This window comes from Malania oleifera, chromosome 8 (assembly GCF_029873635.1).
Source record: "Malania oleifera isolate guangnan ecotype guangnan chromosome 8, ASM2987363v1, whole genome shotgun sequence".
In the NCBI taxonomy this organism is placed as follows: Eukaryota; Viridiplantae; Streptophyta; class Magnoliopsida; order Santalales; family Ximeniaceae; genus Malania; species Malania oleifera.
Window position 1 is genome coordinate 52,759 of NC_080424.1, and position 23,150 is coordinate 75,908.

At 36.0% G+C, this 23,150-nt stretch overlaps 2 protein-coding genes across 4 annotated transcripts in view; both read left to right on the forward strand.

Annotated features, from left to right (window-relative positions):
- Positions 1-295: 295 nt before the first annotated feature.
- LOC131162031 (uncharacterized) overlaps positions 296-23,150 on the forward strand; it is an 82,274-nt gene continuing 59,419 nt past the window's right edge. Inside the window, exons 1-4 of one of the 3 annotated variants that reach the window (XM_058118131.1) lie at positions 296-476; positions 619-692; positions 12,852-12,961; positions 13,114-13,217. The gene's annotated coding sequence lies outside the window, so the exon portion shown is untranslated. The remainder of the gene's footprint in view (positions 477-618; positions 693-12,851; positions 12,962-13,113; positions 13,218-23,150) is intronic. The other 2 variants (XM_058118130.1, XM_058118129.1) reach the window with 2 other exon arrangements.
- On the forward strand, positions 2,127-2,781 carry LOC131161742 (calcium uniporter protein 6, mitochondrial-like). The gene has a single exon (XM_058117700.1). It carries the CDS (start codon positions 2,127-2,129, stop codon positions 2,634-2,636), a length of 510 nt encoding a protein of 169 aa, XP_057973683.1. The 3' UTR covers positions 2,637-2,781.

Below are 23,150 nucleotides of genomic sequence, written 5' to 3' on the forward strand. Positions count from 1 at the left end.
AGTTATGATTAAATTTATTAAAAGGAAATGTTTATTATTTAAATTTAAATTTGTAAAAAAGAAAAGTTATAATTTATAAAAGAATGTTTATTATAATCGTAAATCTCGCAGACTAACCTGCGGCTTTAAATCTCGCAGCTTTAAATCAAGCTACGAGATTTTCTCTGCAATTGTGTCACGCGTTAGCTTCTCATTGGCTGGACTTTTAAATCTCGTAGCATCAAGATTACGTAAGCCTCAGCTTGAAAATTTTTTTCCCAAATAAGAGTATTATTTTATATTTTATTTCTTTTTTATTAGAAAAAACTCGCCCTTCCCACTCCCAAGTCACTCATCTGAATCTTTTGATTCTTCTTTCATTCTCTCCGTTCTCACTTCCCAGTTCCCGTTCACTTTCGTTTAGGGTTTCATACTTCAATTTTTCGACGCCGTCGTCGATTGCCGCTCATCGCTCGCTCGCTCGCTCGCGAAGCCTTGTAAGTTTGACAACCCTCGCCTTGCGGTGTTGCCGTACTTTCGCCAGTTCGCTGCTTGCCCATCGCTTTCTCGCTCGAGTCGCTCGTCGTCTGATTCTTCTCTCATTCTCTGCGTTCTCACTTCTCATTCACTTTCGTTTAGGGTTTCGCTTTCGTCGTCGTCGACTACCGCCCATCACTGGCTTGTTGCTTCAGCTTCACGAACCACGGAACCAGGTTCAATTCTCTCTCTTTTGGGGAAATTTGTCATCTGAGTTCTGACTTCTGAGTTGTTTGTTGGTTTTTGATTTTTTGATTTTTCTTTTTCTGATTTTTAATTTTTATTTTTGATTTCGTTTCTGTAATTTTTGACAATAATACCAATCAGCCCATAAAATTTTGTCTTAAGTTGTATTTGAGGTGTTGATTTTGAGCTTTGTACTTAGATGGTATTCAATATAATTTCACACTAAAAATATAATTCTACAACTTATTTGAAGAAAAGCAAATATGTGGGGAGAAAATTCAATCGTTGTTAAGAGTATGAGTTTTGAACTTATGATTTCAATTGTTGTGAATTTGAAAAAAAAAAAAAAGAGTCAGTGCAATTTGAGATATGTAATTTGAGCATTGCTTGGCTACTTTGTTGGTAGAGCAAGAGATAATGAGATAGTTTTTAAGAATTGAGGTTACCTTTCATTCAATCAATGTCTATTTTAAGGATATAAAATCATGATATAAGAAATTGATAGTTTAAAAAAATTAAAAGATGTTATCATAGTAATGTAAATAAGAATGCATCATAACATTGAATAGAAAATGATAATATCCTATTTTTAATATGGAAAATTGGGAATGTCTATTTTGAGAGATTCCTCGGATTTGAAAATAGCTGTGTTTAAAGAAATTCGCATGCTTAAGAACAGTTGTAATGTTTAGATTTTAGAGACTCACACGAGTCGCACGGTTCGAGTTTCTATTTTGAGTTGGATTTAGACTAATTTATTATGTTTTAATGCTTATAGTTTTACTTACATGAATCATGAGTTGTTAATTAGTATAAACGATTGAATGATTGATATAATTATTAGAAAAGTTAATACACAAACTAATCGCAAGTTGTCGTATACAACTTAAATTATTATGACACAATATAAATTATTAATAAAATTATATTTGAGAATGGCGGATTATCCGCCCGTCCGTCATGAATTATCCGACCCGAAACTGCCTAATCTGCCACTTAAATGAGTCGAAGATGGATTATAATTTCTTCACCCGATAATCCGCCTTATTCGCCACGGATTATCTGACCCGATCCGCTTTGCCAGGTCTAGAGCCTCCATTCTTTCTTTCCCTAGTCCCGGTCGTCTTGCCTCCTTTTTCTCGTTCTAGCGGCTAGCCAAAGTCGTAGGATGATTTTCATCTAGGTTTTGGAAACCTCTTCCTTCCTAACTGTATCGACAGATCTGACTCGGACAAATCTTATGTGAATGGCAATGGGATTTTGCAGAGTTATGGTACTGATTCTGCGGGAAAGAAAATGGTAAGGAAGTGAGAATAGGGAGATTCAATATTGAAATCTGATTGGAAAGAGTGTGGATTGGTTGTCTCTTTTTTTTTTTTTTCTTTTTATTTTTATAGTTGTTATAATAAAGAATAACACAAATAATGTGGAGATCGTCATGCGCTTGGTTAAAGCGGAGTGTGTCAACGACTGTGTTGCATGGAAGAAAACAGCCGGTGGGGTTGGGGGTTTGCTGGGGAAACGCCTACGGTTGTGGCTCCCTCTTTGCATCATCAACCTCATCGTCCCTTGTTTTAACTAACGCCTTATCAGCAGCAGCCGCTGGTGGTTCCGACGAGGCCTCCAACTCAGGTGCTGCTGCCGGAGGAGGAGAAAGTACGGACAGCGGCGGCGTTGTGGTAGAAGGAGAGCCCATATCATATGCGGAGGCAAAGAAGCTAATGAGATTGGTGAATGTGGAGGCACTGAAAAAAAAGATTGGGATGGAAGGTAAGGAAGTAATCGGGTATTCGGATCTTCTCGAAGCATGCGAGAGCATGGGTGTTGCTAGATCTGCTGATGAAGCCACCGCATTTGCCCGAGTACTTGACGAGGCTGGCGTTGTCCTTCTCTTCAGAGACAAGGTTTTCCTTCATCCCGATAAGGTACTTTAGGCTATGGATCTGCTCGTTGTTTCTTCGCCTTTTCGCCTTTCATTCATCCTCACTTCCTACACGTGTCAGCCGCGTCTTTTGGGCCTTCTTCTTCTAAGGTTCATTTATAAAAAAAAATAAAAATAAAAATGCAATTCTTGCTCTAATACGCGACCTAGAAAGCACAAACCTTCTTTCCTTTGAGAAGATTTTGATTCTTGTGTTTCTTTTTCGTTTTTCCATTCCGTAAAATCAATTATTTGTGCTGTTGTCAGTTCTTGTTTCTAGTTTCTTAAAGCTCATTACATGAAAACCATAATTTAGTTATTGTGGGATTATTTGAAGTAAAAAAATTGTCCCTCCCTTGTACACCGCTCTCTGGTTTACAATACACAAGTAATGTTACACTCTTAGAAATTTATAGCTGTTGAACAAATTCTGGGCGGTGTGGCTATAGAGGATTCGTTTTCTTAGTTTTCCAAAATGGGAAACCATGCCTTAAGAAACCTCACAGCCACGTTTCATCAAAGGCAGGTGCAATCACAAAACAAAATATAGATACTGAAAGAACACAAACATTCCAATACTTTGGAAAGGTTATGGTTTTGGTTTTGCAAAAGAAGTAACTCGTTTGGGTTTCAAACGAAGGTTGTCAAGGCGAGCAGTTTTTTGGACTGGAACTGAATTATGGTTTTCATTTTTCAATGCTCTAGAGGGATTAGGGTTGAGAAATAGGCTTTTTGATAATAAAAGGGATTAGGGTTGAGAAATAGGCTTTTTGATAATAAAAAAAGAAAAGTAAAGGAAACAACAGAAGTTCAAAAATTAATTAGATAGCATAGTGATGAAAAAGATTACAAGGTAGCCGCCCCTTCAATAATCAACCGTAAGGCTCAAATTTGCATTCGTAACCCAAATTTTGTTTGGTGCAGAGGACCTTATTTAATGTTTTTAGGATCTTTCAAACACTCCTAAATTTAATGAAAACAAGCAAATTTGAAACCCTAGGAATATTATAAAGTCAACCAAAATTTGAATCCACAACCTCTTAAATAAGAAAATTTTGAGCAGAAACCAATTTTCTAAATTCAAAGCATGACACAACTAAGTGCAAACAAACAAATCTATCATTAAACTACTGCTAATTGTAATGCCCCATTCAGAGAAGTAAGAGCAAAATTTAATAAATTACTTGTTCATGAGAAAGCTATGGGACTAGATAACATTCCAATTGAAGTTTGGAAATGCTTAGGTGATAACGGAATTATATGGTTAACTAATTTATTTAATACAATTGTAAAAACTAAGAAAATGTCAGATGAATGGAGGAAAAACACTTTAATACCTATATACAAAAATAAAGGAGATATTCAAAATTGTAATAACTATCGTGAAATTAAACTTATGAGTCATACTATGAAATTATGGGAAAGGATAGTTGAACAAAGATTAAGGTTAAAAATAAAGATCTCAGAAAATCAATTTGATTTTATGCTTAGGAGATCTACCATGGAAGCTATTTATCTTTTAAGAAGATTAATGGAAAAGTTTAGGGAAAAGAAGAGGGACTTGCATATGATATTTATTGACCTTGAGAAAGCATATGATAGGATACCTTGAGAAGTTCTATGGTGGGTTTTAGATAAAAAAAGGTGTATATAGTAGGTATACTGATGTCATTAAGGATATGTACGATGGAGTAATGACTAGTGTAAGGACTATAGATGGAGAAATTAGAGAATTTCCAATCACTATAGGCGTACATTAAGGATCTGCTTTGAGTTCTTATCTTTTTGCTTTAGTGATGGACCAATTGACTAAGAGTATTCAAAAGGAGGTTCAATGACGTATGTTGTTTGCATATGATATTGTATTAATTGATGAAATTAGGGATAGAGTAGAAGTTGAGTTAGAATTATGGAGAGAAGTTTTGGAATCTAGAGGCTTTAGGATAAGTAGAAATAAGACAAAATATATGAAATGTAATTTTAGTAAGTTAGGAGGAATATTGGAGATAAAGTTCAAATGGATGATGAAGAAATGAATAGCACTTGTAAATTTTGATACCTTGGATCTATTATGAAAGTTGAAGGAGAAATTGAAGATGATATAATGCATAGAGTTAAAGCAGGTTGGGTAAAATGGAGAAGTGCTATAAGTGTGCTCTGTGATCGTAGAATACCTTTAAAATTGAAAGGGAAGTTTTATATGACAGCTATAAGACCAGCTATGCTATATGGATCGGAATGTTGGGCGACGAAGAAACATAATATCCAAAATGTAAAAGTTGCCGAGATGAGAATGCTTAGATGGATGAGTGGTATAACATTGAAATAAATTAAGGAATGAACATATTCGTGGTAAGTTAGGTGTAGTTTCTATAAAAGATAAGATAAGGGAGGGACGACTCAGATGGTATGGATACTTGCAATGTAGGCCACATAGTGCACTTGTAAGGAAAAGTGACTTAATTACTGTGGGGGGCTGTAGAAGGGGTAGGGGTAGACCTAAAATAACTTGGGAGGAGATAGTGAGTAAGGATTTAATATCCTTGAATCTATCAATAGAAATGGTCCATGATTGCATAAATTGGCGGAAAATGATTCATATAAACGACCCCACTTAGTAGGACTAAGACTTGGTTTTGTTGTTGTTGTTTTGTTGTACTTGTTCATGGGTTATATAGCCTCAGGATAGAATGCAGTATCTTTGTTTGTCTCATTATCATGTTTTGCATCACTTCTATTGTCCTACTTGTAGGCCTTGTGAAAGGTGGCAACACCTTTTACAAATTCAAATTGCTTTTACCTAGCAAATATATTTGGTAATAGAAAAAAGGGTAAAAGAACACGTGGAGGATGAGAAATCCTCAAGAAAATCAGAGGAGAAGATAAAAATAGAAGGAAGAAAAGATAAAGAGGATTAAGCTAACAAGGACAGCCAATTGTGCCGATGAAAATAAATTGCACTGGATATCAGAGAAAGCAACATCGCGAAATCCACCTGGAAGCAAAAAAAAAACAATCCAAGTCCCAAATGAAATTGATAGATGAAGATCGGTCTTGAAAAATCAGAGATTTCTATCTGGGCAAAATACCTATTAAAAAGAAAAAACTGCACACCACCACAAAATCCTTGCATTCTTTTGTCTTAAATATATAAACCTATGTTTGGAAGAGGCCTTAGGTTTGGATTTGTGTGAATTTGGACGAAATATTATACAAAATTGTATTTAATTTTGTCCAAATCCTCTCAAATCCAAATACAAGGTCTGAAATCCATGCTCCCTGCGTAGGCTAAGTAAGTATTTTGCATGCCAATTAATTTGATCCTTTTGACATTTTTCAAAGTAGCCGCCCCTTCAATAATCAACCATAACTCAAATTTTCATTTGTCAACCCAAATTTTGTTTGGTGCAGAGGACCTTATTTATTGTTTTTAGGAACTTTCAAACACTCCTAATTTTAATGAAAACAAGAAAATTAGAAACCCTAGGAATATTATAAGGTCTACCAAAATTTGAATTCACAACCTCTTAAATAAGAAAATTTTGAGCAGAAAACAATTTTCTAAATTCAAAGCATGACACAATTAAGTGCAAGCAAACAAATCTATCATTAAACTACTGCTAATTGTAATGCCCCATTCTGAGAAGTAAGAACAAAATTTTATAAATAACTTGTTCATGGGTTATATAGCCTCAGGATGGAATGCAGTATCTTTTTGTTTGTCTCATTATCATGTTTTGCATCACTTCTATTTTCCTACTGCAGGCCTTGTGAAGGTGGCAACACCTTTTACAAATTCGAATTGCTTTTACGGTTTTACCTAGCAAATATATTTTGTAATAGAAAAAAGAATATTAAGATAAAAGAACACGTGAAGGATGAGAAATCCTCAAGAAAATCAGAGGAGAAGATAAAAGCAGAAGGAAGAAAAGATAAAGTGGATTAAGCTAACAAGGACAGCCAATTGTGCTGATGAACATAAACTGCGCTGGATATCAGAGAAAGCCACATTGCCAAATCATCCTGTAGAGAAATCCACCTGCAAGCAAAGAAAACAATCCAAGTCCCAAATAAAATTGATAGATGAAGATCGATCTTGAAAAATCAGAGATTTCTCTCTGGCCAAAATACCTATTAAAAAGAAAAAACTACACACCACCACAAAATCCTTGCATTCTTTTGTCTCAAATATATAAACCTATGTTTGGAAGAGGCCTTGGATTTGGATTTATGTGAATTTTTACAAAATATTATACACAATTATATTTAATCTTGTCCAAATCCACTCAAATCCAAATATAAGGTCTGAAATTCATGCTTCCAATGTATGCTAAGTAAATATTTTGCATGCCAATTAATTTGATCCATTGAAATTTTTCAAAGTAAGCTGCAAACTTGGGTAGTTTGATATGTTTGATGCACTGGGCACACATCCAATCTTGGCTCTTCCTCTATTCAATATATTGATTAAGTGGACTACAAGCCAAGGAATTTGATTTTTCAACATTTCAAATGGGAACACTAGAACCAGAATAGAGTTTTTCGCAGAGATTACCTTGGTCTCCACCCCCTCTCACCAGTGGATCCCAAACTTCTGGGATTGGATTTGATTTGACTCTAGAAACTGACAAATACATCTAAGAACAATAGATGGGCATCATTTTCTTGTCCGAAACACCGATGTGATGCCAAAAATACCCAAAATGAGTTGCAGAAGATTAAAAGGACATACTTATCTTGTTTTAAACACAACTGTAATGTCAAAACAAGATTCATCAGGCTTCAACAGATGAAAACAAAGGGTCAACAACCTGTAGGAGAATTTCAATTCATAAAACAATCTCATTCCATGCAACTGCAATCTTCTTAGGTGAAAAATATAGTATGGAGTGAAGGATGAAAGCATTGGTTGCTCCCAAAATTCCGATAAATTTCATAAAATGGTTGTCTTGGGCCTTTGCCAGATGTGGTGGAGGCACAGATATGATAACTGGTGATGGAATTTTAGCGCATTTGTTGTCTTTGATCCAAAATGATGAATTAAAATTTACCGTAGGTATTTCATTATCAAGTTCATGCAATAAATTAAATCCAGTAGAAGGGAAAGGAAGGAGATGGTTATTGACCCTGTAAAAGGGGAAATGAAGAGTGTCCAAAAATGTTCTCTGCTAGTGCTGTTTCAGTCATAATAACAACAGATGAAACACCCAAAATATTCCTGAAGGTATTTAATACTGCCCCTATATAAATTTGTAGGGTATTTAAATATTGTAAATGGTGGATTTGTTCTTAAATATCGCGGTCGCGGGTTGCGGGAGATGCGGGTGTTACGTTACGGGAAGTGGGCGTAACGGTTGTGAATTTTTTTCACGCATGCACAACCATGCCAAAATCGAAAAATAAGCATGAAATCCATTAATACATGTTTTTTAATGAATTTTGAAGGCTTTCATTCAACCTACAAATGCTTTTTAATAAGACATTATGATTTTTATATTAATTTTAGTGCGCTGTTTACAAAAAAAAAAAAACATATTTTTTTTTATAGTTTACATTACTTTAATGAGTAAAAAGATGTAGAAATGTTATTAAAATGAAGAATCAATTAATTAAAGTCATAAAGTCACTAAAAATGAATTAATAGACTCAATACTCAATATACACATTGCGCATACATGAATTTAAAAAGTGATTAATATCAATAAATAATTGAAAATACATGAATACAATATTACAAATTTGTAACATAACACATGTCACCACAAAAAAGAATGACGTGGAGGGTCTTCCTAATTTGCATCTGTATCTTGAGATTGGGATTGGAAATTATCGTCCCATCCTTGTGGAAATACATATCTGAATAAACCCAAGTTTGCATCATTTTGTTGTTGCTCTTGAAAATGTACTGGTGGTGAATATCCAACTGATATAGGGGGTGCATAATCTCCTCTTTGATCATATATTGAATAATGTCCTTGAGGCTGGGGCTGACTTTGGGTAGTGTGTAGAAGAAGACTCACTAGATCCTGAGATTCCTGATCCACTAGGATAAAAACGTGAGTCACAAGATGCATAATGTGGATATGTTGGATGAGATCCATATGATTGGGATGATGAACCATCTAAACCAAATTCACCAAAAATACGAACCACACCATATGAATCTTCAGCAAAATCACTAGGGTCACCATGAGCACTCCTTCTCCTGGGTTGTGAAGATTGGTTCCCTAGAAGAATACCCAAGTCATAATTTTCAGGTATGTCATGTAGTCCATAACGATCAGAAGGATGTATATCCCTTACAAATGATGTCCCTATGTCATATCCATAATTATATTCTACACCATCGCCTCCACCACCACCACTACCATTCCCCCCAACCCCAGCTCCAGCACCACTATTACTATCATCATTACTTGGTGGGTTCAAACCAAGATTGTCATCACTTTGTGTACATTCAGGGCTTGAACTTGAATCATCATGCACGTTTATTAGTGGTTGCAAAAACTTGACTCATTCGAAAAATGAGCAGCTCGGAAGCTATCCCAAGTATAAGAGTTCTATTGTATAATATTTAGCCCAAGGGCTAGATCGTCTACTCAGGGAATTCAGTTTGATCTCAAATTTTACGTAGTTCCAATCGGAAAGTGAGAAACAAAATGGCATTGAACACAGTTCAGATTAATGAGAAACGGGAATCCTACGTTAACATCCGAATAAGAATTGAAACACGCGTTGAACTTTGGAATAAAAACTAAAGACGATAACTTTCTTACGTAATTAAAACACGTAATTCTAAAAGCTCAACCAATCACAAATTTAAATAAAAACTGATTTTAATGCGATCAAGAACTTAAACAAAAATTCAAAACTTTAAGAACTAAACAGTAAACAGAAACACGGTGAAAATTTGGACTTTAATTAAACGAACTTAATTTAAATAAAACCTAGTAAAATTTAATTTCTAAAGAAAGATATATTTTATTCCTTTTCTTGTTTTTTTTCTCTTCCAAGAACCAAACCGAACCTTAATCGATAGAACAAAACGACTCAAGCAAAACTTAAATCTAATGCTAATAACAAATAAGAAAAGCAAGAAAATAACTTGACGTAATTAATAATCTTCAAACGATTAAAAGTTTAAAACTTTAAATAAATTCTGAAAATTAACAATATCTAATTAACTAGTTAAAAGAAAAAGAAAAAGAAAGACAGGGAGAGTAGAAGAGTAGGCCGGCTGTTTGGAGCAGGAACAGAGCAGCAGCGGCACAGCAGAGGGGGAGCTGGGAACTCGGTTGGCTTCTCGGGTTGGTGGTCTGGAGCAGCAGCTACGGCAACAAGCAGCAGTAGAGGCTTCTCCGGGACCAGCAGCAGCAGCAGCAGCAGCACGGCTGGAACAGCAGCTGGGTGTCTTGGGTAGGAGAAATTGCAGCACGCAGGGAAGAGAGGAGAGAAGGGAGAAGAGGGTTGGGGCTGGTTGTGCGTGAGGGAGAAGATAATTCGAGAGACAGAGGAGAGAAAGGAGAGCTGGGAGAGAGAGCCGTGCGTGGCCGAGAGAGGAGGCAGAGAGGGAGATTGCTGAGGGAGAAGAAGGAAGAGGGAGAGAAAGGAAAGGAAAGGGAGAGAAGGGAAAGGAGAGGGTTGAAGAGAGTGAGAGAATAGGGAGCTGAGGAGGGTGCTGAGAGTGGGAGATAAGAGAGCTTGAGAAGGAGTAATGGAGAAGGGGAGCCGAGAGAGGAGAGGAAAATTGAGAGGCTTAGAAAGGACGATCGGGTATTGGTTTTGCAGAAGAGAAAAAAAAAAAAAAAACAAGAGAAGCTAGAGTGGGAGAGAAGAGAGGGAGAGAAAGGAGAAGGAAGATTGAAAAAGGAGGTGGCTGGGGCTCTGGAGAAAAAGAAAGAAAAGGATAAATAATGGAAGAGAGGGGAGAGAGCCCTACCCACGCACGCCTTCAAGGACCCGGCTGCATGGCCTTTCTTTTACAAATGATGAAAACAACAGTCAGTTTAGTTGATTTCTCTTTTACTGTATGGTGGGAGGTCCTTCACATGAATCCAACCCCTTGACAGTTAATTGTACCCTGAAACTCATTGATTTGATTAAAACATAGGTGCTCAATTCCATGTTTCTTAAGTGGAATCCAATGCTTTAATCAGTAATTGATTGTTCAGTGAAAACATCCACTGATTCACTGATCTTTTTTTTTTTCAAAATTTCACCCAGTACATTTGACTGAAAGCCACAATTATTTCCAACAGTGCGTTTCCCATCCATTTGCCTCAGCTGCATAACTCATGCCCCCTCTCCCCAGCCTGTTAAAAAGGCATAAAGATACTCCCAATAACGGAGCTGGGCGTTCAATGGATAGGATTTTAGAATGAAACCAACATGACCATTTTAATCTCTTGAAAGTGATTACCGCTGGCTCATTCATATTCCCGTTTCAGCAACCAGGAGATACACTGATCAAACAATAGAAGAGATAAATGCCTTGTTTGTTGTTTGCTCCAATGTCAGAAGACTCCTATTTTAGCATTTCCTTTCTTTTTTTCTCTTGAAGTGTTTATTATTTTCTTTGAACCCTCCTTTTTGTCCTATTTGACAAGTAACAATTGTGGTTCAGGAAAACTGAATTATCATTTGGTCGGATTTTCCAACAAGGACATTTGACAGGCAAAAAAGCAATCTATAGATTTCTTTCTTTCTTTAATAGCCAGGCGAATGCCAGAAGGATATTTGGATAACTGTTTTGCATGAATGAATGTTTTGTTAAAAACAGAAGACCATCAATCGAGGTATAAATGGCAATGAAAATGGTGGTGGCAATACAGGTGAGGGAGTGGCCATGGTGGTGTGGGTTGATGGCACCTTTTTTTCTTTGTTGCATCCAAAAGCGGAAAAAAGCAGTGTTGAAATTCTAACCAAACAGTACTTACGATTTCATAGGTAGCTGCTTTATGATCAACTAGTTGTGTTTAAGGCTGTTAGAATTGGAATCCTACATAGGATCGTTGGGAGGCTCCACAGAATCAGATTGTAGGATTGGATTGTGGATCATAAGATTCTACTTGCAATGTAAAATAAATTAAAATTTTGTATATTTGGAAATTTATGACAGCTCTCAATAAAATAATCCTTAGAACTTGATAGCAAGTTCAAGAAATTAAAACAAATTTCACGAATGTAGATAGCTTGCTAACTAGCACCTAGCAGTTTTTCCTTCAACAGTTTTGAACCTAAAAAAGGAAAAAAAAATCTAAATAGCCTGAACTGCAAAATGCTCTGCAAAGGGCAGACTGTTGCTAGCTTATTTATTTAATAATTATAATTAAAAAGAAAAGCAAAAAGACTGAAGAGAAGAAGGAAGAAGAAACTGCTGATCTTAATTCAGTGAACTGGTGTAAATTTCTCAGTTTCTGTGGTTTTGTCGTCAGACCATAAGAAGAAGAAGGAAAAAAAAGAAGGAAGAGGAAGAACTTTTTGTTAGTGGCAAAAAAAAGAAGAGGAAAAAGAATGCTATATGCTCTCTGCTTTGGGAAAAAAGATGTGTCTCTGGCTTGTCAATAATAGAGGGGGGGGGGGGGGGAGAGGAAGAAAGTAAAAAGAACTACAAAGATAACACAACTGCTACAGGCCAGCAACTTTAAGCTCTCAGCTTGACTGTGAAACTCCTTATTTGTTGAAGCTCTCTGCTGATCTCAAAGCTCTCAGCTGACCTCTACTGTTGCCGGAAGAAGGAACAGTCCAAGCCTTCTGATAGGCAACCTAGGATCCGTCTGTTAAGTTCTGGGAGAGTTTCAATTTTGAAGGAACAGAGCTTTCAAGAGATGCTCAGCTGCTTTCGTGACTTGGATTGAACAAATCCTAGAACATGATAATTATGTTGCCCTAATTTTGATGCATTTGAGTCAACTAGACCAAATTTTGTGTCTAAGTAAAGTGTCTGGGCCAATAAAAATATATATTGGGCCTTTTTCTTTAAAATCCTAAATAGGAAAAATCCGAATTCTATTGCAAAAGTAGGATCACAAGTAGGATCGAGATCCTAAGATCCTAACGATCCAAATAAGATCCTATTGGGATCCTACTTTATTAAGATTCTGTTTAAGATCCGAGTCGATTAGGCAAGTATGAATTATAGGATCGTATAATTGCACGATCCGGATGGGGATTTTGATAACCATGGTTGTTTTTCTATATTCATTTGTTTTTCATTGCATATTGTCAGAATCTATGGTTATTCTGCACCGCCGGGTCCAAGAAAGTCTCTTCTCAAGTGTTTCATAAAACAAAATCGATCTACCCAAACTTACCATCTGTACTTCAATTTAACTCAAGGTGAGCGTCTACTATTATAGCTGCATGTCACTTAGCCAATGGCAGAAAAATCATGTTTAATCTCTTTTTCTAACAATAAACAAGGCATTGGAACCAGCAGATCCACTGATCCAATCATGTTTTTTTTTTTTTTTTTTAAATTACATGTTCAGTCCATTTTATAGGCCATTGTCGAAGACTGTGAAGCTTAATCTCTTGCAAGTGATTTGTGGTATGGTTCATCTAGTGGAGACGGAAACAAGGCATTCATAGCAATGTGAGTGTAGTGTTTTGGTTTTTCCATTGGTTTGATATTTTTGGTGATTTGTCTCTTTAGATTACGGTCTTCAATTTAAAAAACATAAAATCCTGTATTATTGTGTGATGGTGGTAAGACATTTGTTGTGAAATTCTGTCTCTTGTGGGAGGCTAATATTTTTTAATCAGCCCTTTGCTTGGACTCCAAATTTTCAGCCCTTTTTTCTGTTTTTTTTTTTTAAACCTTCACTATTTGAAGACCAAGTGATAAGTAAATAAATGGATTCACTGGAGAACTAGTCACGAGGTACTACAGGAACAAAAGGGTTCTGATGTTTGGAGTAGATGAGAACACCTTTTGAATAAGTTCTGTAGATACAACTTTTTAGCAAGAGTACCTCAAGCAGATATTCCGTAAAATTGTTCAACTTCCTAGTCCTTGGCTGTCATTGAAAATTTATGTTCTAAACTGCTGTGTCATTCATTGAAGTAATACGGTTCTGCGATCAAAGCATTCATTGAACTTTAGGGAGACTTGGTGACAATACCTGAAGACAGAACCATAGAGCCTGACATAAATTACATAGTTTCCTGAGATATCCACTTTCTGAACATGACCAAACATTCTTTAGGCTTGTACTCTGTGGCTCTGTCCTTCTCCCTGCACATACAACCCCCCCAAAAGACAACCAAAATCGAGAAGAAAAAGATAACCATCATAGTATGGCAGAAAAATAAAGAAGAAATGGAAATGTTGATAGTCATTTATGGAAGCTAATGTTCTTCTAATTGCTACGGCTTGTTGATAAATTGACTACGCATCCAAATAAATAATTAAAATACAAATTTAATCTAATGTGCTTCTAATGTTAGATTTCATTGTGCCTATTATAGAAAATGGCATGTACTCCGTCGGCTAGGGAGAAAAGAGTGCTTATGGCTGTCACTTTTACATGGATTTGTTAAATCAACTCTAATGATCATGACACTAGCAATAATTATGATTGTGAAATTTCAAATTGTGAGAAGACTTGTGGTGGACAGAAGATTCAAGGCATTTAGTGAGAGAAATAAGCCTCAGGAGAATGGTGTTTGATTGTGATCGAGCTTGTATTTTATTTTTTTTGATAATCAAAGAAAGTATATTAGATAGGGAAAAAGAAGCTACAATGTGTGGGGACAAGGAGTCTGCCAAAAAAAAAAAAAAAAATAAAGAAAGAAAAAACAAAAAAACCAAATATCACACCATGAAACTAGATGCAATTAACCAAGAAAACCCCTTTTCACTCTCTTTGATCATTTTATCTTTGAATTTTACAATATTTTTTGTCCCTCGAACTCCACCACCTAGTCCTTTTGCGTTGATTTATGTTGTTCTTTCTCTTTGAATTTTTAGCGTATAGATCTAATTCAAGGGCTCTGTTGTAGAGCCTAACTTTCACCAATGATAACCTTACAATCCTCACAAGATGGATGATCCCTCTTCTTAGTTAGTAAGAAATCTATCTGGCGTTCATTGTGCCCACTCTTGAAAGTTATTGAGTGTTCTTCTCTTATCATAAAGCATGTGTTCAATATAACCAAATCAAATGTTATGGCAAAATCTAAAATCATATCACCGACCTCATTTTTATCTCGATATCCGTGGTCTCCATTTATCCTCTCTTAACCTATATTGTCCTTTCCAATGTGTCCACTCAAATAAGCTCTTATGAATATTTTTTCAAACCCTAGTATCCTATGTATAATATTATCTATATCTTCCCAAAATTGTCTTTTAAGATTTTCTTCTAGGCCTAGTTGGTAGTAACGGATCCATATAGCCGACCCCACCTACTGGGATTTAAGGCTTAGCCTTGTTGTTGTATTCCCTATTCTTTTATTATAGTCTACATTATTTTTTAGGCTTTTGTCTACAATGATTCCGACCCAGTTTTTTTATGTTTTTCTTTTCCAATGTACCACAATTTAAATCCTTATTTTTCAATTTCAAACTTTCTCCCCTATCCATTTGGTCACTTGAAGGCAGATTGAGTTAATTTTCCTTTTGATCATTATATCCACTATCTCCATGTTTTTGCCCAAAGGAGTCCCTATATTCCAAGTTGCTAATTTGATCCTAGCTTCTTATGTAAACTTCTTTACCCTCTCCTGTCTAGAAATACCTAGTCTAGTGCACCCTTGTCCATTTTTCACTACACCCTTATGGTGTGAGTGCAACACATTTCTTGTAGGGGACATCCCAGTGAATTCTTGATAAGGATTTACACTATAAAGATCTGAGAAGTTTTACGGTAGTTCTTAGCTACGTAATGCAATCTTGCTTCTTTATCCAGATTTGGGATCAGTTGCGCATACAAAGATTTAGGGCAAAAAGTGATCCACAGGTGGAGTGCAAGTAAGTATTGTTTCTTTAATGATAAAAAAGGTTAATTGAATGGCACAAATTGCTTTAAAAAATTAGTGAAGTTGAGATTATGTATCATTCATAAGTTGTGCATGCTATTACTCGTATACAAAATGAAATGCAAGTTCTTGAAGAAATAAAAGTTGTTAAAATGCAAAGTTTTATCCTAAAATCAAAATACTCATGAAATCAGTAGCGTTGAGTCACGTGTTGTTTTGAATTGCAAAAAAATAAATGCATGCTACTTTTTGAACGAACAATTCTCAAGTTCAATGCAAGAATCTTAGAATCCCAAAATCCATAATCTAAGTAACTACAACTTTACCCTGCATCCACTTTAAAACTGCACACACAAGCAACTATCAAAATTAATCATGCTAGAAGAAAGCCTAACTGCCCTTTTTTTCTTTCTAGGAAACTTCATCTCATTAAAATCGCCTCCAGTAACCATTTGGCCTAGAAGGACCATACACAAATGTAACCCAACATTGACCTGCACCTCTAATATCTAACAACACAGAAAGAAAATAACACACCAAACTAATAAATTTGAAAATGGAGTCAGTTATCCTAATAACTTAAATTCCCCTCGCCACTTCATAGGAAGGAAGAAACTCTCACACCTTAAGTCTCCCCTCCCAAAAGCCCTTAATCATGCCCCTTATCCACCTTCCCTAGTTTAATTTCCTAAATGAAAACAATATCAAGAGCACTTCTACACAAAACTTCTTTAACAAGCTCACTCTTCTTCGCATCCCCTAAACGTCTTAACATTCCAATAATTGTCTTGATATTTAACTAATTTACCCCCTAGCTAAATCATTTTTCCCCATGACTAAAAGAGGTAGCAAACTTATTCAACTCTTTTCACTCCCTTTTTTCCTTCCTTTTATAGGTCCTAGGAATGACAACCCTCTTTCAAATCATTTGGACTAAGTTGAACCTCATCCCTTCAAGGAGTTCTTGTGGGACACAATCCCACTCACTTACTAAAGAGTTAGTAGCTAGGTTTTTCCCTTATTAGATTCCTCTCTTTGGCACAAGCTATTATGAATAATTTCAATCATATTAGGAATGGGTAAACTAGTTTTTGAAAATATAAGCTCCCTTTGTAATCTTTTGTTCGATTCAATTTCAGCCTCGCCCACATTCGTTTTGGAATGAGACATAGTAGAGATACTAATAGGATAGCATTCCAAATGGGAACAAAAGGCCATAGTGCCCACCTCCATTACATCTTCTTAACGGTTTCATGTATTCTTTAAATGGTGAACACCAACCCACGTTTCTTTTGGGAGCTTATTGGTCCTTCATCCCCCACTTTCTTTTGCCCAAATAAAATGCCATTTGAGCACCAACCCATGTTTCTTATGGGAGCTTATTGATCCTTCATCCCCCACATTCTTTTTTCCAGATTTACATCTCACTAGCGGCGCATGTGCTCCTCTCGATTTTTCTTTAGACAAGAGCTAGAATTAGGATCTCCCATCTCAACTTGGTACCGTTCCATCTTATGTCAATTCATGAAATTTTATGTTCTTGTGTTGACAATATGAATAATTTGCTTTACTGGTTCATAATAGTTCTTTAAAAAGTAGTACAGATACTTGAACATTGTATGCACTCATCTTATATCAATCGTAAATTTATTAATTCTAAATATAATGATGAACCCATTACTCTTATTTTCAATTTTTTTTTCCTATTTGGAATAAATATTTTTGTTATTTGTGATAACAAATTTTTTAACAATAAAGGTATGAACTATTGTGAGTAAATTGCTTTTGTTGCTTCATAATTTGTACAAAAAAAAAAAGAAGAGTATTTGATGCCTAAACATTATACCTGTTTATCTTAAATAAATTCGATAATTAACCCACTAATTTTATTTTTATTATTTCTATTTCCATTTGAGTTAACAAAATTATCTAAATTGTCCTTTGGAATGACATACTCTAATAATCTTATTTTTTAGAGTGAGGTGGGAATATATTTGCTCCGATTACATAACAAGACTTTTTTGTAATAGTTAAGTTATAATTGCAGCACTTCTTAGTCCTAAAATAAACATGAGAAGGGAATATGGCACTACATTCTTAGGAATATTAGAAAATCACCTAAAATTGTAAGTGTGAACACTTTGAATATTTTGCATTGATTTGTTCAAAATTACTAGGGTAAATTGCAGTTATAGTCCCAAAACTACTCTTATTTGATAGTCACCCTCTGAGTTCCAAGTGTCTCATCATAGTCCTACCTTCAAAATGTTAATTTTGTTTTATTGTTTGTCTCAATTGAACATTTTGAACGGAATTCCACGTTGGTAGCTACTATATCCAACTAAGAAACACTAATAATCCTTAAAAAAAAAAATCAAAATATTTATTATAAAAAATAATTAAAAAATAAGTAAATTATCTATAAATTGAATAGGATCTATTTTTAAACATATGTTAATTTAAAAAGTGTCACATGCAACATGCAAGGCACATGCTTCTTTTCTAGTCTATACTACCTATAAATACAGAAGGAATGTGTGTTTTCAGTCTGTGTCACCAAACAACACGTTTTAGCCCCCCTTCATGTGCTCCTCCTTGGTTTTCCTTGTGCATTAAATAGCGTTTTTATTTAGAAAATGTTAGATAAAGTTGCCATATTTTTTGAAACGTGTCAATTTGGGGAAAAAAAAGTTTCACCTCAAACTATTTTTAAATAATATATATTAAAGAATATTAAAACTGTGCTTTAGTGTCGTAGTCCGCCGGGCTGTATGCTATCTCTCGTAGGTCGGTCTCTCTCTCTCTCTCTCTCTCTCTCTCTCTCTCTCTCTCTCTCGTCTTGGTATTGTGAAGTTGCGTATCATGGTTGGATTTTTCTTCTTTTGGATGTCAATACCAGTTGACATCATGATATTAGATCGAGATATGTAATACATATTATATTACGAGTTTGCAATGAAATACTATGAATTGGATGCATTCACCATAAGAAACATCGTTTCTGCATGCGCAAATATTGGGGTTTTGGTGCTTGGTTGACAGATCAATGCTCACCTTCACAAAAAATTGGTGACAAACTGGATTTTTTCTTGGGTTCCTCTTAATTGACATGCGGAAGTTAATTTGGAAACTTGGATAATGCTTTCTGCAAACTAATTGTTTGGGGTGAGGATGTGGGGGAGGGGGGGGGGGGTGGGGTTTAAAATAAAGCTCGATTATGAGGGGCCTGGTGGTCCTCTTCTCGAGGAGGAATCTTGGGCTATAGCCATTCGTTAAATGACCACATTGGCCACATCCTGACTGTTTTTAAGGTTTTAACTTTTAAGAATCACCATGCTCCTATCTTTTGCTTGTCTACTTCCTTGATATGCACTTGGTAGTAGCTTGCTGTATATCCAACTTTTAGAAGTATCTTGACCAAAGTGGATACTTGTTCTTGATGGTTAAATTTGCCCTCCAAAAAGACGAAGCCGTACTTCCTAGAAGAGTCCTTGTCCTAGCCTAGGGGCGAGCATAATTCGGGGAAACTTGAATTAATCGAATTAACCGGCTAATTTCGGTCGGTTCGATTTGGTCAAGAAATAGGGTTGGTTTAGTTCGATTATGGATTTACCAAATTTAGGGTATTTGGTTATCGGTTCGGTTATGAGAAATTTTAATTCGGTTAACAGAATTAATAATTAATTAAAATTTAAATATAAATTAGTAATATATATATATAATGTTAAAGGTGGATGGGGGAAGGCGGAGGCCCTTTTGTGAAGTTTAGTCCTTCTCTACTTCTCACTTCTCAGTTCTCCCTCTTCGCGAATCGCCTCTTTGCGGCTTCGCATGAGCCCCTCTTGGCTCGTCCCAGTTCCCGTCCCGATCCCGAATCCTTCTTCCTGAGTTCACTCTTGAGTCTTGGCCTCTTGGCCCTCTTCGGCTTTTCCCTTCCCTTCCCAGTTGTCGCTGATCTCTCTCTTTTACACACGATTGCACGTTTCGCCGCTTCCAGCCATTCATGAGCCTCATCGCAGCCACCACTGCTGCTTGTTGTGGCCATGGTCGCTGGCTCTCTTGCATAGCAGCACAGGTACAACTCTGCCTCTCAGTTCTTCTTTGATTCTCTATTTCTTCTACCTCCATTTTCAATTTTTGGCTTGCAATTTTTCATGCTGTAATACAACCTTACCCTAGGCCAAATCCCCAAATGGGAACAACTCCATCAGATTTGATCCTCAAGCTAGTCTTTCCATGGTTTTCCTAATTGATTTTGAGAATTTAATTTTCAATTATTTGAAAAATGAAATACCATAGTGATCTAATCACCTCTCTGCTATGATATTGTTAGTATGAGCTGGTTAATTAAGCTGGAATTTGTAAAAAATTTACAATTATATTCTATTTTTAATAGTTAATTTCAAATCATTTTGGTTAAATTCAGTTAACCGAATTACCCTAAAAGGTAATTCGGTCGAGTTCAGTTCGGTGATCCCTGTGCGTTTGGTCGGTTTGATTAATAGAAATAATTAACCGAAAATTTTGGTTAATTCGGTTAATTAACCGAATTTGAAAGAACCGACTGTTTTCTCACCCCTAGTAGCCATCATCGCCGTCATCTTGGGAACTGATCCGTGGTTGCCTCAGTCTCGTAGTCTGCCCAGTCCACCAGTCTACTGGGGCTGGGCGTTGTCTTTCGTAGGTTGGTCTCTCTCTCTCTCTCGTCTTGGTATTGCGAAGTTGTGTATCATGGTTGGATTTTTCTTTTTTTGGATGTCAATACCAGCCGACATCATGATATTAGATCGAGATATGCAATACGTATTATCGTACGAGTTTGCGATGGAATATTGTGAATTGGATGCATTCACCAAGAAACATTGTTTCTGTATGCACAAATGTTGGGGTTTTGGAGCTTGGTTGACAAATCCATGCTCGCCTTCACAAAAAATTGGTGACAAACTGGATTTTTTCTTGGGTTCCTCTAATTGACATGCGGAAGTTAATGTGGAAACTTGGATAATGCTTTCTGCAAACTAATTGTTTGGGGTGAGGATGTTGTTTGGGGGGGGGGGGGGGGCGGTGTTAAAATAAAGCTCGATTAGGAGGGGCCAGGTGGTCCTCTACTCGAGGAGGAATCTTGGGCTATAGCCATTAAACGACCACATTGGCCACATCCTGACTATTTTTAAGGTTTTAACTTTTAAAAGTCACCATGCTCCTGTATTTTGCTCATCTACTTCCTTGATATGCACTTGGTAGTAGCTTGCTGTATATTCAACTTTTAGGAGTATCTCATGTTTATTGATTAGGGCAAAGAAGCGTGCGACCAAAGTGGATACTTGTTCTTGATGGTTAGTTTACCTTGTTAAGCACTTGATAATCAATGCACAAGGCTCCGGCTTCTTTTGGCATAAAACAAGGGCTCCCCAACCTTTTCCCACTCTCAAGTTAGGATTATGCACCCCTTTTCTAGATACATCCATCTCTTCTTTAGAGGGGAGGTCTCAACCCTAGAAAATCTGCACTGATACTTTGACTACTTTGACTTGGGTGTTGGGAGAGGCCCTTGAGGGTTTCCCAAGGGCCTTTTATTTTTTGCTTGAAGGGTGAGGATGAAAACCGACATCAACACTTATCATCTAAATGTTGCCTTAAATTTAAGTTTGATATAGGAATTTCTTGATTTTTGTATATCTATTACTTAATACTCTTAAAATAGCTACACCAATGACTAACAACATTGGCTTTGTTAGTTGCTTTTCCCTTTTTGTTTAGGTTCAAAGTAATAGTCCAATATTAATTGTAAAAAACATCTCCTAGAGTTCACATCTTGCATTATTGTTGTGGTATGTGGCTTTGATAAGATGCTAACAATGGGCGATTTAATGGAGGAATAGAGGGTTAACAATGAGTTCACGGTTGGAGTGCATTTTGACGATGACGATGGTTCCTAATGGTAGCACTTGGGTATGTGAGGGCTATAGATTAGCTTGTGGTGATCACTTGGGTTTGATTAAGGCTTTAAATAAGAATTTAGAGATTGTGGCTTTTGATTCAAAAGGAGGATGAGAGTTGATTGACTTCAAATGAGGGAAGTTTGGTGACAATGCTGGTGTTGGGTACAATCATATGCAAGATAGGGTTTCGGTTGGAGATATTTGATTAAAGAGATTAGATCTTGTTGTTTGATCATGGCAGGGAAATTTTGTGGCAATTTCTAGTAGTGGTTTTTGAAGTAAGTGCTACTAAATGAGATCAGTGATGGGCATTCTTTGGGGTCGCTATTTGGTGAAAATTGCAATTTATGATGTTGAGTTTAGTTCAATAATCATCCTCTTTTGACTCTCCTCCTACCAATAATTTGTTTTGGTGGTGAATTTTGTTGCTAGGTTTGGTGAATTTGGGGTGTAGTGAGTTTTACATTACAATGGAGATGAAAAGGGATGATAGCCATTGTGATGTTCAAGTCCATTGAGGTAAAAATACCATCTTCATAATCAATGCTTAAAAAGGCGAAGGCGTAAGGCGAGACATTTTACCCTCTGGGAGGCGAGGCGTAAGTATTTTGGGACTGTATTTTTTAAAAATAATTAATAAATAAAAAATTTATATATAGTATAAAAATGATAAAAATTTAGAATAATGGAGAAAAAAATAAAAACATAATTCTCAAGTATCATATAGGCCAATTTTAGCTAACAAACTCAAGCAATGCATGTTAAAAATAACCATGACTTTACAGAAAGAAGAGAAAAAGCCAAATTAAAGCATCACAATGTCTCATCATCCAAGATTCTAATTTCTAAGAATCTAAATCTAAATCAACAAAGTTTAGAGGGAACTATCAAGATCTTCATCAAAGTCCTCATCTTCTTCAAAATCATCTATAGTAGGAGTTCTTCCACTTATAAATTCCTCCTCTCCCTCTTCAACATCGTTGTCTTCTTCAATTGTGACCAATGTTGGCCTCTTGCCTTTGTCTTGAGTGCCTAGATATTCAATAAAGCTATAGGTTAGGAGTTAAGAAAAATGGAGAATTATAAATTAGTAGATTCAAAAATGACTATTGATCTGTATGTACTCAAGTTCTCACAATAATCACTATTGATCTTTCTTTTGCTAGGAAGATTAGAATGCGAGCTACCATAAGCTTGTGTTGCTTGAACATCATCTCCTTCAAAAGCTACCACGGGCAAAGCTCTAATAGCATCAACATTTAGGAGATTTTCATCATTAAACCAAGAAGTATCTTTTGGAAGGATAGGTTCTTCCTTCTTTGTGATCCATTCATCATCTGAAGCTACTTCCGGCACCAATATTGGATCATAATTTTGTTTTCTTCTTAGAGCTCTCTCTCTTAGTTTGGTGTTGTACTTCACGTAAATTAGAGCATTCAATCTCTTGTGCTTTAATCTATTCCTCTTTTTCGTATGAATCTACAATTGAGTGTAAGCCATTTAAATTTTTAAATATTAGAAGATATTTTCATATTTGAGTGAGATGATAATAACATGGCATTTGTAAGAACCTGCTCAAATGTGCTCTAATTCCTCTCACATCC

Bases quoted from the DNA above. Each gene is read 5' to 3' on its own strand.
- LOC131161742 (XM_058117700.1), top strand. From the start codon at position 2,127: ATGTGGAGATCGTCATGCGCTTGGTTAAAGCGGAGTGTGTCAACGACT.